Source organism: Cryptomeria japonica, chromosome 7, assembly GCF_030272615.1.
Source record: "Cryptomeria japonica chromosome 7, Sugi_1.0, whole genome shotgun sequence".
NCBI classification, from domain to species: domain Eukaryota; kingdom Viridiplantae; phylum Streptophyta; class Pinopsida; order Cupressales; family Cupressaceae; genus Cryptomeria; species Cryptomeria japonica.
In genome coordinates, this window is record NC_081411.1 from 4,611,445 (window position 1) to 4,629,785 (window position 18,341).

Genomic DNA, 18,341 nt, shown 5'->3' on the forward strand with positions numbered 1-18,341 from the left:
CACCATGGTACTTGCCCAGGGTGCCACCGAAGTGGTTTTCACCATTGGACGAAATTATTTCTCTTTACTTTTTTTGATTTTTTAAATGTTTTTTGTGTCACAAGGCGCCTGTTTGCCAGGTTTTCACCAAGTAACGGTTTTTTTGTTTTATAATTTTTCTGATTTTTTTGAATTTTTGAATTAGGATACTCCGAAGAGCTATGTGTAGAACCTGCGAAGGTGCATGCTGTTGATAAGATTCTCCAAAGGTTCACCTTCTGTAGTTGAGAGCTGATATGCCCCAGATCCATATGCTGCTATATTGATGTAAGGACCAAGCCAATTTGGTTCAAACTTGCCCTTCTTCTCTCTGTCTTGCTGATTTTTGGGATTTTCTCTAAGAACTAAGTCACCCACCTCAAATGTACGAGGCTTGACTTTGTGATTGTAACTGCATTGTTCCTTGACTGAATGATGTGTATCTTGAGTGACTGCCTTCCTGGATGAAGGGACTGAGATAGAATTACTAATGTGTGGACTACATAGGCCCATATGCGTGTCACCTGAAGAAGTTTGGGCATCACTGATAGCAAAGTCCCTTGAGGAAGCTCCATTAAAGGTCCATGATGTATCACTAGAAGGGAATGGATGTGTGGAACAAGTGAATGAGTGATGAAGGCTTATGATTGCGAAAAGAAGTGAAAGTAGGATAGCATGATGCAGACTTAGGATCAACAAGTGTGCTTTTTTACTTGAAATTTTAGAACTTTTGCCCCCAGTTATTTTGATATTAGGGGAGATCAACTTTTGCTCTTTTTGCTTCATAGGATTTTTATCCTTGACCTTGATTTTTGTGGAGTCCAGTAGCTTTTGATTTTGATTTGGACTAAAGGACTTTTCTTTATTATTGACTTTTAGATTTTTCTTTTCAAAGCTTGATTCTTGATCCCCAATGAGTAAGGGCTTTTCTAGTTCTTGTTGATCCAAGTCTGGGAGAGGAGTGAAAATGGAATGAGCAGATGATATGGTAAGGCTATGTGAGCTCTCAAGAGGGTTGGCGATACACTCAATAGATTCTTCGCTGGAACCACTCTTAGGACTATTGATATCAAGAGTTGCTTGCACCACTAGAGGAGATTTGCATTTAGACTTAGTAGCCACAACACTAGGTGGTTCACATCCAATTCCTTGCAAATTGTTTGTAGGTTGCTCCTGTTGACTAAATACCTTAGGAGATAGTGGGAGTTGATCAACATGAAAGATATACTCACCACAGCCCATGTCTTTAACCTTTAATTTTTCATTTATCTCTGCTTGTTTTGATGTAGAAGCTTTCAATGATTCTGGATCCACATATGCTGAAGATGGAATAGCCTCTCGATTAGTTGGAATTGTTATTTCTAATTGAGGTTGCAAATTGTTGCAATATATGAATGGATTTGGGTCAGCTTTGACGGTCACTTCAACTCCATTGTGTGGAAACTTGATACATCGATGATATTTAGATGGTATTGCTCTCATCTCATGAATCCATGCATGTCCTAGCAATATGTTGTATGTGAGATCCAGATCTAGGACTTGACAAACCACATCCTTTGTGACTGGCCCAATTCTTAGAGGTAAGGTGACTGTGCCCTTGGATGAGTGCTCTTCATCATCATATGCCTTGATGGTGATTTGATTTGTTGAATTCACAGCTTATCAGAATATCCCAATTGTTTAATGGTGCTCAATGTACAAATGTTTAGACCAGCTCCTCCATCTATCAGGACTCGCTTTATTCGATGTTTGTGTATGAAGGCTTCAACATGTAGTGGTGCATTATGTGGCTGACTTACGGAGGTGTCATCAGTTTCTATGAATGTGAGGGAGTGTGGAATGGAAAGGTATCCCACCATGGCTTGAAACTGGTCCACGTTCAGATCAGTAGGAACGGCAGTCTCTCAAGATTTTGTCAAGAATAGCTTTATGAGCGGGGGATATGCGTAAGAGCTCAAGGATGGAGATGAGCGCGGGTGCCTTCCCTAACTATTCTACAAGGTCATACTCGGGCTTGGTTGATGAAGAAGCAGTATTTTTAGTGGAGGCACCTGGCAAAGTAATTTTACCTCGACGAGTTGTAACATGACATTCAGAGGTAGGTTCAGAAGAAGATCCCACACCTCTTAGAACAATCTTGGGTCTCTGAGGAGGATTCTCAGGATTTTTGTTCTTGATGGTAATAGTAGAGATATGATTGTCCATCGAGATGTGATTGATAGTTGAGTCATAGTTGTAAGGTGCTCTAGTATAGTTGGCTTGATCATCTGTGACTTTGGCTTTTCCTTTGTCATGCTTTGGGAATGGTTCCTTAAACATCTCATGTTCTTGATTGGATGAGTGTCCCTCAATCTCAATGTCACCTCTATCAATGAGATCTTGCACAATATTCTTTAGTCGATGACAATTTCCTGTCTTATGACCCTTGCTCTTATGAAATTCACAATACTCATCATCATTCCACCAATTTGGTTTGACCTTTGGTTCATATAGAGGAAAATCTGGAACTGTGATCACTTTATTTGCTACAAGCTTTTTGAAGACTGATTCAAGTGGTTCTCCCAATGGGGTGTACTTCCTTCATGGTCTAGAAGTTGTTTGAGTATTCACTTGATTGTTTGTAGAACTTGATCCTGAAAAGATGAACTTGGGTCGCACTGTGTTGGCATCAACAACACCATCATTGACTGTGTTCTTGTTTTTATTCCAAAATCTTGGCTTGTCTTTTCCTTTAAAGTCATCTTTGTTTTCCTTGAATATCTTAATGACTCCTTGTTCAATTAAGACCTTTTCTGTTGCTAAGCCCTTTTCAATAACATCCTTGAAGGTGGACAAACAAGCTTTCCTTAGATCATAGCCAATGTCCTTGTTAACGTTTTGAGTGAACATTTCTACCATTTGTTTCTGTGGAATTTCACAAGAGCATCTGCTAGCTAGATTTCTCCATCTTTGTAAAAATGACGCAAAAGATTCTCCCTCCTTTTGCTTAGTATTGCACAAAGTAGTGACTGAGATATCTGTTTCTATATTGTAGGAGAAATGCTGAATAAATGCCTCTACTAAGTCACCCCATGACTTAATACCAGGTGGTAATTGAGAGAACCATTCCATAGCTTCATCGCCTAAGCTTTGCGGGAATAACCTCATCAAATATGTTTCTTCTGCTGCTACCTCAATGCAAGCTGTGAAAAATTGTCGTATGTGTGCCTTGGGGTCTCCTTTTCCTCTATACTTGTCAAATTTTGGCATCACAAAGTGTGCAGGAAATGGAGGCATTCGAATGCTCTTATCAAATGGATAAGGACATATGTCTCTCATAGTGTATGTTGGTTTTGGTGTACTCATGTCCTCCATTTTCTTTTGTAGGATATTGAGCAGGAGAGGGATCAGGCGATTCAGTGCTACACTGAGGCTGAGACAATGCTGAGGGCAAGGAGGCAGGCGGTGGAGGACACAGGAGTAGGCTACGCATATGTCCTAGGAGCCGGAGAGGAGATTGCCTACTGGAGGGACCTGTATTATGGTGTCGTGCCAGCAGATCAGCGGGTGAGGAGCTTCCATAGACCATCGCATATAGCGACAGCTACGGGAGGGAGCCGGAGGGTACAGGCATCGAGTGGTGGGGTCATGGGTCCTCCACCACCACCAGATAGGAAGGGTGATCCCGGAGCGGGTCCTTCTAGGACTCAGATTCCGTCGAGGCCAGGTGGCTCCGAGGGAGGGAGTTCATCATAGCCATAGAGGGCTCCCTTGTATCAGTATTTGTACCATTTTTTGTATTGTAGACACCTGCAGGTGATTGTAGCCATATGATTTTTTTGACATCATTGTATCATGACACATTTGATTATATATGAGAGATGATTCATTTTTGCAATAGCTATATGCATGTGTACCTATGTGATGAGATGTTCTTATGTGATGCTTATGATATGGATGCAAATATATACATGATGCAATGCAATATATATTTGTTCTTTTATGTTTTATATGTGTTATGCCAATGCAAATGTGAATGTATGTAAAGCAGATGAATATGATAATGCAAATGTAAATTTTGCTAACAAGTGTTGTGTGCAGGATGTGATGCAATTGTGATATCTATATGTATATATGAAATGCTTATATGTGGTAATGCAGGTGTAAACTACCTGAAATGCAAATGTTTTTGGTGTGTCATTATACTCAGTCATGTGATAGTAGGCTACGCAGACTCAAGAAGGATGATGGAAGTCAATCAAGAAAGGGGGATGAAAGACAGAAGATATGAACGTGAAAGAGCTTCTTGTGCGTTATCATCATTGAGCTTTATTATGGCAAAATAGGTTATGACAATCGAGGCATATGTTTAACCCAGAAAGTCATTGTACCTGTTTGCATGGAGATAAGATAATCACAAATAAAGAATGCCCCAGTTCATACTAGACTCACAGTGTCCTCATATCCTTGGACAAGTCATAGCATTACTAAGAAACAATCCACAGACAGCAAATGCAAATAGGTGACGATACCCCATCCTCGCCTTTCTAGTCAAAGACATCCTAGAGATAGAATCTCTAGTCAGAGACATCCTGGAAAAGCTAAAAGACATGTCACCAAAATCAAAAGAAAACCAAGACTCGACACCAACATCCACTATAGTCCTCAAGTTTAGTGTCTCTTGTAACTTGTATAAGTCTTATTTGATTGTGGTCACAATGTTTACTTTCACAAAAAGGATAGATAGCACTGAACCATATGTTGTCTGAGTCTGTTGAAAGATTTGATTTGTTGAAGCCCATTGTTGCTGCTGTGTCTCATCTGAAACTGACTGAATCCATGAAACTGATACTTTATTGCGGAGAAGACGAAACTTTATTGCGGACTAGCGATGCAAATGTTGCTTTATTGCGGATTGTGCGCGAATAGACTAAAGAAAGCTAGAAAAAACTGTACTCCTCGAAACATGTGATGTTCTCAGTTCCACACCCATCACTAGACATAGGAATTGCCTTAGCCACAGATAGGATCTGATTTATTATGGATGGAAAGGGAGGTTTATTATGAATGGCGAACTAATCTTGCGTAGATCAATAACAAGCCATGATGGGAATGGGTAAGTTTATTATTAACGAATAGGTTGTGAGTGTGTGCAAAGTCAAAGGAAAAGAGAATCCTGAAGGAGGGAGGAGCAATGTCTCTACGCATGGCGCTGGTGACCCAGTTTTCACCATGGTACTTGTCCAGGGCGCCACCAAAGTGGTTTTCACCGTTGGACGAAATTATTTCTCTTTACTTTTTTTGGATTTTTCAATTTTTTTGTGTCACAAGGTGCCTGTTTGCCAGGTTTTCACCAAGTAACGATTTTTTTGTTTTATAATTTTTTTGTATTTTTGAATTTTTTTTTATTTTTTTTGTATTTTTGAATTAGCATACTCCGAAGAGCTATGTGTAGAACCTGCGAAGGTGCATGCTGTTGATAGGATCCTCCAAAGGTTCACCTTCTGTAGTTGAGAGCTGATATGCCCCAGATCCATAGGCTGCTGTAATGATGTAAGGACCAAGCTAGTTTGGTTCAAACTTGCCCTTCTTCTCTCTGTCTTGCTGATTCTTGGGATTTTCTCTGAGGACCAAGTCACCTACTTCAAATTTGCGAGGCTTGACTTTGTGATTGTAGCTGCGACTCATTCGTTGTTGGTAAGCCTTGAGATCATTAAAAGCAATTTGTCTCCGTTCATCCAACAGTTCTAGTTCTTGTAAGCGAGAGACCCTGTAATCTTCATCGCTGATGATGTTTTGCAAAGAGACCCGTAAAGAAGGTAACTCGACCTCAATAGGCAAGATGGCTTCAGCATCGTAGACAAGTGAATATGGTGTAGCTCCTGTAGGTGTACAGACACTTGTGCGGTAGGCCCAAAGTGCAGGATTGAGTTGGATATGCCAGTTACGGCCAGCGTCGTCGACTGTCTTTTTGAGGATTTTAAGAATTGTTTTATTAGACGCCTCAGCTTGGCCATTACGTTGGGGGTAATATGGTGTGGAGAAATGATGGGAAATATGGAAGCGGTCACAGAGTTCACGAACATCCTGATTTTTGAAGGGACGCTCGTTATCAGTAATAATGGAATTAGGAATACCATATCGGCAAATGATATAGTTAAGGATGAAAGTAGCAATTTGTTTCCCAGTAACTTGTGTGAGAGGCACGGCTTCAATCCACTTTGTGAAATACTCTATGGCTGTGATAATGAATTTATGACCATTGGAAGAAGGAGGGTGAATCTTGCCTATGAGATCAAGCCCCCACTGACAAAAGGGCCAAGGAGACGCAAGTGGTTGTAGTTCTTGTGCTGGTGCATGTATGAGGTCTCCATGAATTTGAAATTGCTTACATTTCTTGACAAACTGATATGAGTCTTTTTTCATATTGGGCCAGTAATATCCAGTCCTGATGAGTTTCTTGGCCAAGGTAGGACCACTAGCATGCAGACCACATATCCCTTCATGCACTTCACGTAACGCAATCTAAGCTTTGTCGCTTTCTAAACATCTAAGAAGAGTGCCATCTAGACCTCATCGATATAGGATATCAGCTAGAATGACATATCGAGAGGATTGGCAAATGAAAGTGCGACATTGGTTATTCGATAGATCAGGAGGTAAGATATTATCGTGAAGATATGTGAATATGGAACCATATAACTAGGATTTAGGACCAACAACGCATACCATTTCAGTAGGAGTGATCTCATATGAAGGAACCAATAGGTTGTCTACCAGGAACTCATAGCAGGTTTCATTTTGAGGCAGATCAATTAGTGAAGCAATTGTAGCCATGGCATCTGCAACATGATTCTGCTCTCTTGGTATCTACTCAAAATCTATCTTCGTGAAGTGCTATTTCAAATCATCTACCATTTGTTTGTAAGGCATTAATTTTTCATCTTTTGTTTGATAATCATCAGTTGCTTGATGGATGACAAGTTGAGAATCCCCAAAAACATGAAGTTCTTGGATCTTCCACTGAACTGCAATTCGTAATCCAGTTGTTAATGCCTCATATTCCGCTATATTGTTAGTGCAAGGAAATGATAAGCGGTATGATTTTTGTATAGAATCTCCTTGAGGAGTTATAAAGAGAATACCAGTGCCTGCCCCATGTTGTGTGTATGAGCCGTCAAAGTATAGTTGCCATGGCCTTGCATGTGATATTGTTAAAATGGATTCATTTGGAAATTCTGAATTTAGAGGAACATCATCTATCATGGGAGCATCTGCTAATTGATCTGCGATTGCTTTTCCTTTTATTGCTTTTCTGTCCACATACTCGATGTCGAATTCACTAAGGATCATTACCCACTTGACCAGTCGCCCAGTAAGTGTAGCTTTGTTGAGAAGATATTTTAATGGATCAATTCTTGTAATCAACTTAGTCTTATGAGTGAGCATATAATGTCGTAATTTTTGTGAAGCAAAGACCACAGCGAGACATGCATGCTCGATTGGTGTGTAGTTTAGCTCATATCCCACCAATGTGCGACTGATATAGTATACTGCTTTTTCCTTGCCGTCAACAATTTGTTGTGCTAGGAGTGCCCCCAGTGCTGTTGGAGTAGTTGATATGTATAGTAACAAAGGCTGATCTGGAATTGGTGGCATCAAGACTGGCGGATTCAAAAGATAATCTTTGAGCATCTGAAAAGCTTGTTGACAGTTATCATCCCATTTGAACTTGATATTTTTATGTAGCAGGTGCTGAAAAGGATTACACTTATCTGCAAGTTGTGCTATGAATCTTCGTATAGACTGGAGTCTCCCTTGTAAGGATCGGAGTTGACTGATATTTCTAGGTGGCGGCATGTCCAAGATAGCCTTGACTTTTGCTGGATAGGCTTCGATTCCTCTTTTGGACACAATGAATCCTAGGAGCTTCCCGGAGGTTACTCCAAAGACACATTTCTTGGGGTTTAATCTTACTTTGTATTTTTCCAACCGATCAAAGATGACTGAAAGTATGTCCAAATGTGTATCTCTGTCTATTGATTTACCCAAGAGATCATCAACATAATCTTCCACGGTTATGTGCATGAGATCATGAAAGATAGTGGTCATTGCTCTTTGATATGTAGCACCTGCATTTTTTAGCCCAAAGGGCATGACATTCCAATAGAAAGTTCCCCACGGACAAGTGAATGATGTTTTGTGTTGATCCTCGGGTGCAATCCTGATTTGATTATAACCAGAAAACCCATCCATTAAAGATAACATTTCGTGACCTGCTGTGAGATCAATGATCAAGTCAATATTTGGTAATGGGAAGTCATCTTTCGGACAAGCTTTGTTGATGTCTCTGAAATCTGTACATATTCTGATGCTGTGATCTGGTTTACTGACAGGTACTAAATTAGAGATCCATTCGGGGTAATCAATTGGGCGTATGAATCCGACATCCAATAATTTCTCTAGCTCTGCTTTGACTAGTAATGCCACTTGTGGATGCATTTTCCTTAATTTCAGTTTCTCTGGCTTTGCCCCCGGTTTGACTATCAAATGATGCATTACCAAATCCGGATCTAGTCCAAGCATATCAGCGTATGACCATGCAAAGTTGATTTGTCATTCTTTGAAGAAGCTTATGAATTTTGACCTTTCGGACTCTGTTAATGATTGAGCCAGGAATATATTGTGTGGAACCTCTTCTGTACCAATGTTTGTTTTGATAGTATCCTCTACCAACATGGATGATTTTTCCTCATATGATGCTGGGAGAATGTCGAGCCTTCCATCTTCGGGTGCCTCAGAGAGGTTTTCGCCCTCAGATACGTCCTTTCTTTTTACTTTTTTGGAATCAGATAGCGCCGCAGTGTGGTTTTCGCCATAAGACCCTTGATTTGTTCTTATTTTCACATTTTTGCGACTGGAAGGTCCGACACCCTCACCGAAATATGCCATGTTGTTGAGTTCTATGGTGTATCCTGCTTTGTGGTCCCCAGGGGGAAGATCATCCCATATGCCAAGATAGTCAATGATAGCTTCGTCATTTTGAAATGTGTCAAATTGCGCTGGTCCTTCATAATCCCAGTCAATGAGTTGGTGGTGAACAAGGGGAAGGCGTTTAATGTTTTCGGAGTTTGCAGGGCTAAGAGTGAAGATGTGGTTATATTCGGGTATATCGACGCAATCGTCGAGGTCATCGATGGCACTCTCCTCATCAGTTTCGATCGCAAGCGAATCCAAATTGTCATCACTAGTAGTGCCTTCCGGGACAGGTGTCCTCATCCTATGTGATTTCGACCTAAGACCTTGAGACGAAGACTGTGTGGAATCCTTATGGGTTGTTTCTTGACCAACTCTAAACTTTTTATAAAATTCCTCTTCTTCTGTGGGTTCATCTAGCTCTCTGAATGTCTTAGTGAGCTCATAGTCACTAGAGGATTTGTCTGAACCCCATTCCCATTCGTTGGAATCTGTGGAATAGTAATCCTCTTGTTGAACTTTGACAACTTTGATTTGTGATGCCTCTTCTGTCCTTTTAGTGTGGATCTTGGAAGTCAGAAAACCAAGTCCCTTTGAGCGTTCCCTTTTTACAATTAATTCAGGTTGTAGGGGCTCCATGACGCCTTCTTTGCGTAACCCAAGAGGGCTTTTTCCATCATACCCGAATTTTTGTAGAATCTTGAAGCCTTTGCCATATTTCTCACAAGGTATATTGATCTGATCTTGTGTGTCATCTTCAATGTCTTTATAGAGCATTTTGTATAAATCTTCCTCTTCTATTTCGCCCCATCTTTGAAAGGTAGTAGGATCCCATTTGAGTATCATGATGGATATTTGCTTGTTAGGATGTGGCCTTCCATATTCTTTTGGAGAGCTCATGACTTGTCGTAAATACATGGTCTGATTCAAAGTGTATTCTCCCATGCCTTTGTCTTGAAATTTGCCTTTAAGTTCACCTTGTTTTGATGTCGAAGGTTTCAGTGACTCAGGGTCAATGTATGCCGAAGAAGGAGCAGCCTCACGATTACTGGGAATGATGGTCTCAGTATGTGATCTCAGGTTATTGCAATATATGAACGGATTCGGATCACCGTTAACTGTTACCTCGACTCCATTATGAGGAAACTTAATGCATTGATGATATGTCGATGGGACTGCCCTCATTTCATGAGTCCAAGGGCGTCCTAGCAATATGTTGTATGTGAGATCCAAATCTAGGACTTGACAAACCACATCCTTTGTGACTGGCCCAATTCTTAGAGGTAAGGTAACTGTGCCCTTGGATGAACGCTCTTCATCATCATATGCCTTGATGGTGATTTGATTTGTAGAATTCACAACTTTATCAGAATATCCCAATTGTTTAATGGTGCTCAATGTACAAATGTTTAGACCAGCTCCTCCATCTATCAGGACTCGCTTTATTCGATGTTTGTGTATGAAAGCTTCAACGTGTAAAGGTGCATTATGTGGCTGACTTACGGAGGCATCATCGGCTTCTGTGAATGTAAGGGAGTGTGGAATGGAAAGGTATCCCACCATGGCTTGAAACTGGTCTGCATTCAGATTAGTAGGAACGGCAGTGTCTCTCAAGATTTTTTCAAGAATAGCTTTATGAGCAGGGGATATGCATAATAGCTCAAGGATGGAGATGAGTGCGGGTGTCTTCCCTAACTATTCTACAATGTCATACTCAAGCTTGGTTGATGAAGAAGCGGTATTTTTAGTTGAAGCACTTGGCAACGTAATTTTACCTCGACGAGTTGTAACATGACATTCAGAGGTAGACTCGGAAGAAGATCCAACACCTCTTAGGACAATCTTGGGTCTCTGAGGAGGATTCTCAGGGTTTTTGTTCTTGATGGTAATAGTAGAGATATGATTGTCCATCGAGATGTGATTGATAGTTGAGTCATAGTTGTAAGGTGCTCTAGTATAGTTGGCTTGATCATCTGTGACTTTGGCTTTTCCTTTGTCATGCTTTGGGAATGGTTCCTTAAACATCTCATGTTCTTGATTAGATGAATGTCCCTCAATCTCAATATCACCTCTATCAATGAGATCTTACACAATATTCTTCAGTCGATGGCAATTTCCTGTCTTATGACCCTTGCTTTTATGAAATTCACAATACTCATCATCGTTCCACCAATTTGGTTTGACCTTTGGTTCATATGGAGGAAAATCGGGAACTGTGATCACTTTGTTTGCCACAAGATTTTTGAAGACTGATTCAAGTGGTTCTCCCAATGGGGTGTACTTCCTTCATGATCTAGAAGTTGCTTGAGTATTCACTTGATTGTTTGTAGAACTTGACCCTGAAAGGATGAACTTGGGTCTCACTGTATTGGCATCAACAACACCATCATTGACTGTGTTTTTGTTTTTATTCCAAAATCTTGGCTTGTCTTTTCCTTTAAAGTCATCTTTGTTTTCTTTGAATATCTTAATGACTCCTTGTTCAATTAAGACCTTTTCTATTACTAAGCCCTTTTCAATAACATCCTTGAAAGTGGACAAACCAGCTTTCCTTAGATCATAGCCAATATCCTTGTTAACATTTTGAGTGAACATTTCTACCATTTGTTTCTGTGGGATTTCACAAGAGCATCTGCTAGCTAGATTTCTCCATCTTTGTAAAAATGATGCAAAAGATTCTCCCTCCTTTTGCTTAGTATTGCACAAAGTAGTGACTGAGATATCTATTTCTATATTGTAGGAGAAATGCTGAATAAATGCCTCCGCTAAGTCACCCCATGACTTAATACCAGGTGGTAATTGAGAGAACCATTCCATAGCTTGATCGCCTAAGCTTTGCGGGAACAACCTCATCAAATATGTTTCTTCTGCCACTACCTCAATGCAGGCTGTGAAAAATTGTCTTATGTGTGCCTTGGGGTCCCCTTTTCCTCTATACTTGTCAAATTTTGGCGTCACAAAGTGTGCAGGAAATGGAGGCATTGGAATGCTCTTATCAAATGGATAAGGACATATGTCTCTCATAGTGTATGTTGGTTTTGGTGTACTCATGTCCTCCATTTTCTTTTGTAGATCTCTGATTTGTTGCTCCAAATTGCTCTTAGGTGGCGATCGATTTCTTGTAGCATACCCCATGTTTGAGACACCAATTTGAGGAGGAGCTTGTTGCATGTATGGATGATATTGATCATAGACATGTTCATATGGAGGAGGTCTATATTGATGCGGCATATAGGGAGCACTTGGTATAGCTTCATGTTGAGGAACCCCATATCTATTTTGCGCATGTATACCATATTCTATAGGCATGTCGTGTTCTATTGTGTTGCCCCCAAATTTGACATGAGGTTTCCTTGTGTCCAAATTTTGAGCATGCCTTTGGATGTCCAATTGTTTTGATTGATCCATAGCTTGAGCATGTGATTGAGCATATCTATCTGCATAAGGCTTCCATAATGGTCTTCGAAGGTAAGTATCATATGTTTGACCCTGTGTATGTGGGATTTCTGGTTTTTGAAGCAAAGCTGATGGTGATTCAGGTACCATATGTAGTCCCCTATTTCCTCCACTATTAGGTCTCCTTTGATCCATGTTGGAGTGAGTTTGTTGCAAGGGTCGGTTTTCCATAAGTTGAGACATGTCAAAGTCATGAGGTATTTTAGCTCCACTTTGTGCCATCATGTGTAGAAAGTACTGTCTATCCCTTCTCATTATCTCTTCAACCAATCTATTGAAATGAGGATTCATAATGGATTCTTCTACATCTACTGATTGTATTGAAAAGTTGTCCACGTTGTCATTGTGTGTAGCATTTTTGTTTGTAGTGTCTGCATTTTCCACATTGAGATTGTTTCTATAAACATCCATGTCAGGCAATGTAGTGTGCTCAGGATTGAAAAATAAATCATTGTCATACTCATAAGAACTCATGTTTGCGGATTCTTGAGCTTCTTTAGCTTTTCTCCTAGATTTTTGAAGACGGGTTTCAACCATGAACTAGGTATTTGACCAAGATGTGAGAGACTAGATGAAAAATGAAAAGAGTATGGAAGACCAAGAGTTGTATGGAGTGTAAATGAATCTTGAGGTGTACTTGCAATGTCCAAAGTGTAAGACCAAGTATGTATGTAGTAGAGTAGGTGTAACTTCCAAAGAGATGATAGTTTCTCTTGATGAGGTAAGCTGACCTTGACTCTAAGTAAGACCAAATGAGACCCAAAGGTAAGAAACCTTGATGAGGGACCACTTAGCAAAGTGTAGTTGTATGTAGTATGTTGACAAAGTATGATGAGGACAAGCAAGTGACCTTTTGACCCAAGTTTAGACAATTGTGAATGTAATGAGAGATGTAAAGCAATGATGGACTATATGAGACCCAAAGAAAGGTTGAATGCTAGATGAAATTTGAAGAAACAACCTAGGAAGCTCAAGTATTCTGAAACTGATTTCCTTTGTTTGCTGGACTGTAAAAATTTTCAATTCTGGACACAGATGCTTCTGTATACTTCACAGACGCGATTTCCAGACACAGGCATGTCTCTGTTCGACACAGACACTGCTAGACACACAGATGCTATTATGCCCTTCACAGACGCGCTTATATTACCCAGACGCGGTTAAAACAGACACAGACGCATTTCTGTAAACTTCGTGCAATTTTTCCAATCTGTGAAGTTGTTTTGTTGTGACCAAATCCGACTGTTTGACTGTTTTTCATGACAAGAGGACACAATGTTGATGAGGACTCAATGTTTGCAAGTGTTTAGACTCCAAAAGTGTGTTGTTTGATGTAAAATTGTTTTGCATACACTTGAAGACACAAAAGACACATTGTTTTGTTGTTTGGTCTTGAATGTTTGAATGTTTAACATAAGACAAGCACAATTCTTATGGCTAGCCAAGACAACAGTTGTTGATCCCACATAGGGTTTTACCCTCGAGGCTACACTATTCAGAGCGGATACTTAGATGCTTGACCTCACTGGCTCCACCCCCGACACTCACTTCTCGGGTCAGCCAAGCATCAGTCCCCATGAAAACTCCCCATGGTGAACTTTGTATCTCTACTAAGAACCGTATGTGTGTGGGCCACTACTAGAGGTCCGACCTCCTGCCCCAACAACTAGAAGGATTTGGGCTTCTAAAATAAAAAGGTGCTAGTAAGGGCATCCTCTCGTGTGGCCATACATGCGGCACTTTCAGCTCTGTAAATACAAAAGGCTCCCAGCCGGTAGGGGTTACGCCCTAAAAATGATCAAATAAATTTGATCAAACAGGTTTATGGGGAGACATAGTGTCGGTATGAACTAATAAGCACATGTTATTCACAGTTTTCACCATGAATACATTTATTTATAGTGGTTTGGAAGAAGATGGCTTTTCTTTTGCTACCACTTGGGTCATTCTCTTCTCACTAGTAGTCCTAATGACCACACGGGAAGATAGGCCCTATAAAGATTAAACAAAAAGAACCTATTGCTCAAGACACAAAAGACAATGATTCAATTTTAGTGCACCAATGGAAGTGTTTGCTAATCTATGAAAACAAGGCACACAACAAAATTTCAAAACCCTAGCCAAGGACTTGCAAAAAAATTTATTAGTAGTTTGGGTTGTTTCAAATGATCACCCCTTCCTGCAAGCACACAAGTTAGGTAAATTTTAGAAACCCAAAAGACTTTGTGAAAAAGGGGCCTTCAACCAAAACGTTTTTGCTTCCAAGATAAGCTGCACAAACTTATTTAGCTAGATCTAAAAGGGTTAGTCCAAAAATAAACCAGATCTAAAACCCTAAGTGCGAAACCCAAAAATTGAATCAAAGAAAATTTGAAAATTCTAAAACATTCAAAACACAGACGCTATTACCCCAGACACAGACGCGTTTGTATGACACAGACGCGGTTCTGTGATGCACAGACGCGGCCAAAAATCACAGACACCCTTCTCGGACACAGACGCGAGCAGAAACAACACAGACGTGCTTATGAAACACAGACGCTCCTGTCTGAGACCTGCAAAATAAAACTTGTCAAAAACACAGACGCGACTCTAGTATCCACAGACGCTCCTGAAACTCAGAGACGCGATCCGAAAGTTCGCAGACGTGGAAAAACCTAAAATGTCGTCGAAAAATGTTCGATCTGCAACTTCAAAAATGCAAAATCTGCAACAAAAATATTAAATGCAAAGGGACAAGAGTCCCACCGGGCATGCCAAAATGTATATGGTGAAAATGGATAACAATAATAACAATATTGAAAGGCTAAATGAATCCAACCACAAAACCCTAGCCTAACAATCAACAAAGATCCACCATAACATATGAAGATTACCTAAGACAATGCAAATCACATGAAATCACAAAGATTATACCATCACATGTCCAATAGGGTTTTGATCTCCATTCTTCCTATCTCCATTGATCTTGCTTGATATATTTGCTCTCAGATTTTTATGTGCACAAGAGCTCAACAAAGAACGGAATGTGGTTGCAAGTAGGATCGTAGTGTAGTCAATTGATCAAGTTGTTAGAATGCATCATTAGGGTTTGACAATGAAGGAGGCATCTCCTTAAATAGAAGACACAATATGAAATGGAGGGATAAGATTGAGAGGTGTAAAAAGAGAGGTCGGCTAAGATTAGAGGGTAGGTAGAAGAAATACCAAAATAATGAAAGAGGTAGGTAGTGTAGGAATTAAGAGATGAATGACATGTGTCATGTGTAGAAAAAAGCTAATGAATTAATTAAATAAATAAAGATTTATTTAATTAATAGAAGAAGTAGGATAATTAAATAAATAAAATATTTATTTAATTTAAGAAAGGGATAATTTAAATAAATAAATGTATTTATTTAAATGAGAAATAAGGCTAGAAGAGGATAAATGAATTAATTAAATAAATAAGGATTTATTTAATTAATAGAATAATTAGGCTTAGATAATTAAATAAATAAAATATTTATTTAATTAGACTGGACAATTATAGGTGTCTACAATAAGTATTATCAAAATTTAGTTTGACTACACTTATTATTGAATAACTTATTAAGAATGTATATGCCACAACGAAACCTTATTTGTTTAAGGTATATAATACCATGCACAATAGATTAATAATAATGTTAATAGTTTAATTAAACGTCTACTTATGCTAGAGTCTAATAAGTGTTTCTCAAATACTTCCAATTATTAAAGATAAAGTTCATCGTCGATATAACGCCCCATAACTCAATAAAATTATAGTAAAAGCCCGTCGATAGTGAGCTTATATTGAATATCATAAAAACTCATAAAATATATTCTCACAATCTCTACTGAGCTGTTGAAAACAATCACACCAATGTGAATTATTGTAGACGAGAGGCAAGTCTTTCATGTTGTAAATGCCAAGGTGCTGCCATTATGCACGTGTCGCTGATCCGTTGGAAGAAATCTCGATCCGGTACAAACGATATTCTTGTTTTTCAACTATGCGGGCAAAGGATATTAACTCTTTTTATCTGTTGTTGATAAGCATTTACTATCATTTCTCGATAAATAGTAGCTATCGTTGTACCCTATTTACATACATTTTGTAATTCTAGCCCTGCATTCATGGCTTCCTCCTCCTCGTCTCGCCAACAAATTGTAGAATATGAACAACAAAAGCAAAGATCGATTGCAGATCCTAAACTATATGATGCATTCATCAGCCACCGAGGCCCTGACGTCAAACACACCCTTGCTAAACAATTATATGACCTTCTTAAGGCCAGAAAGTGCCGGGCATTTCTATACCGTGAAGAGATAGAAGGGGGAGATTCTATTCCTGCTGCCATTCACAATGCAATATGCTCATCTGTGGTTCAAATAGCCATCTTTTCAAGAAGATATGCAGAATCATCGTGGTGTTTGGACGAGCTGGTTCTTATGTTAGAACAAACTGATGCCCTCTTTATTCCTGTCTTCTACGATGTGCAGCCCTGGGAGCTAGGCGACATCGAGAACGAGCAGTCACAGTACTCTGCGGCTTTTTCTGATTATCAAAGGAAAGGGAGGAATCTTCATAAGCTTGAGCAATGGAAAACTTCCCTTGAATCTGCTTCAAAGAAACCTAGTTATGAAAAAAGCGAACATGAAGAGTAAGCCTGCCGCTATATGCTTTGTATTGATTGCGACTCATCGCGTTTTCTCTTTTTCTGTATTAAATGAAATTCAATTTACCTTAGTAGGATGCCTTTAATTTATAAGAGATTCTCCGATCTGGTTTTCAGCAATTTGGGTGAAGAGATTGTATCCCGTGTCCTGCAAGAAATGAAAAAGAGGACCCCGTTACATGTTGGGAAATATCCAGTTGGACTTCCTGAACTCGTCCAAGATTTCGAAAGGTCTTGTTCAATGACAGCGAGGGGCAAGGTCACGATAGTAGGGATCTTTGGTCTAGGTGGGGCTGGCAAGACCACCCTAGCAAAAGAATTGCTTAACATTAAGTGTTCTGGCTACAATGCATCATGTTTTCTCTCCGATGTGAGAGAATCACATGCCAGACGTGATTTGCATACCTTGCAAAGTAAGTTATTCAAAAATCTGTTTCATGAAGATCGAAAGTTTGGCCATGCTGCTGAGGGAATAGGACAACTGGAGCATCATCTGGGAAGGGCAAAGCATTGGCATTTTCTTATTGTCCTCGATGATATCAATCATCGGGAACAGCTAGATTTCCTTTTACCTGAAGCTATGCTAGGCCCTGGTAGCCTTGTAATTATGACAACCCGTGACCAAAGCGTGTTAGCGGGTGCAGATATCCATTATAGGGTGAAAGAAATGAATTGGGATAATGCTAAAACTCTTTTCTGTAACCATGCATTTTGTGGACGGGATCCACCCACCGCATTTGAGAAATTGGTTGAAAGCTTCGTGGGATTTTGTGGAGGTTTACCTCTCTCACTGAAAGTTCTGGGTGCCCATCTTTATGGTAGAAATGAGGATTATTGGGAGTTAGAATTTCAAAAGGTCAAGAATATCCAGCCCAGGGATATAATGAAAAGTCTTAAAATCAGCTTTTATGGTCTGGACAGTCAGGAGAAACAGATATTTATAGATATTGCTTGTTACTTCAATAAACAGTCAATATATCTTGTCAAAAATGTGGCTATGTCAATCTGGGAAGCATCCGGTTGGAGCGCTGAACTTGCAGTTCAAACCCTGCAAGATAAGTGCCTAGTGGAATTTGATATCAACGATGAGTTTCAAATGCATGATCAGCTCCGTGATCTGGGAAGACAATTGGCAGACGACTTGATTCCTCCTCGGATGTGGAAACCAGTGCTTCTTAGATCTATGGTGTGCTTCTTCTAAACATTCTTAAACTTAAACAAAAAAAATCT

The 18,341-nt window shown here is 39.7% G+C and overlaps 1 protein-coding gene across 1 annotated transcript; it reads left to right on the forward strand.

The window, feature by feature from the left end:
* Window positions 1-16,569: 16,569 nt before the first annotated feature.
* LOC131856307 (disease resistance protein Roq1-like) lies at window positions 16,570-18,312 on the forward strand. The gene is made up of 2 exons (XM_059207921.1): window positions 16,570-17,096; window positions 17,187-18,312. The coding sequence occupies exons 1-2, from the start codon at window positions 16,570-16,572 to the stop codon at window positions 18,310-18,312; spliced, it is 1,653 nt and encodes a 550-aa protein (XP_059063904.1).
* Window positions 18,313-18,341: the final 29 nt, after the last annotated feature.

Bases quoted from the DNA above. Each gene is read 5' to 3' on its own strand.
- LOC131856307 (XM_059207921.1), top strand. From the start codon at position 16,570: ATGGCTTCCTCCTCCTCGTCTCGCCAACAAATTGTAGAATATGAACAA. The intron at 17,097-17,186 runs GTAAGCCTGCCG...TTACCTTAGTAG, and splicing joins GAAAAAAGCGAACATGAAGA to GATGCCTTTAATTTATAAGA.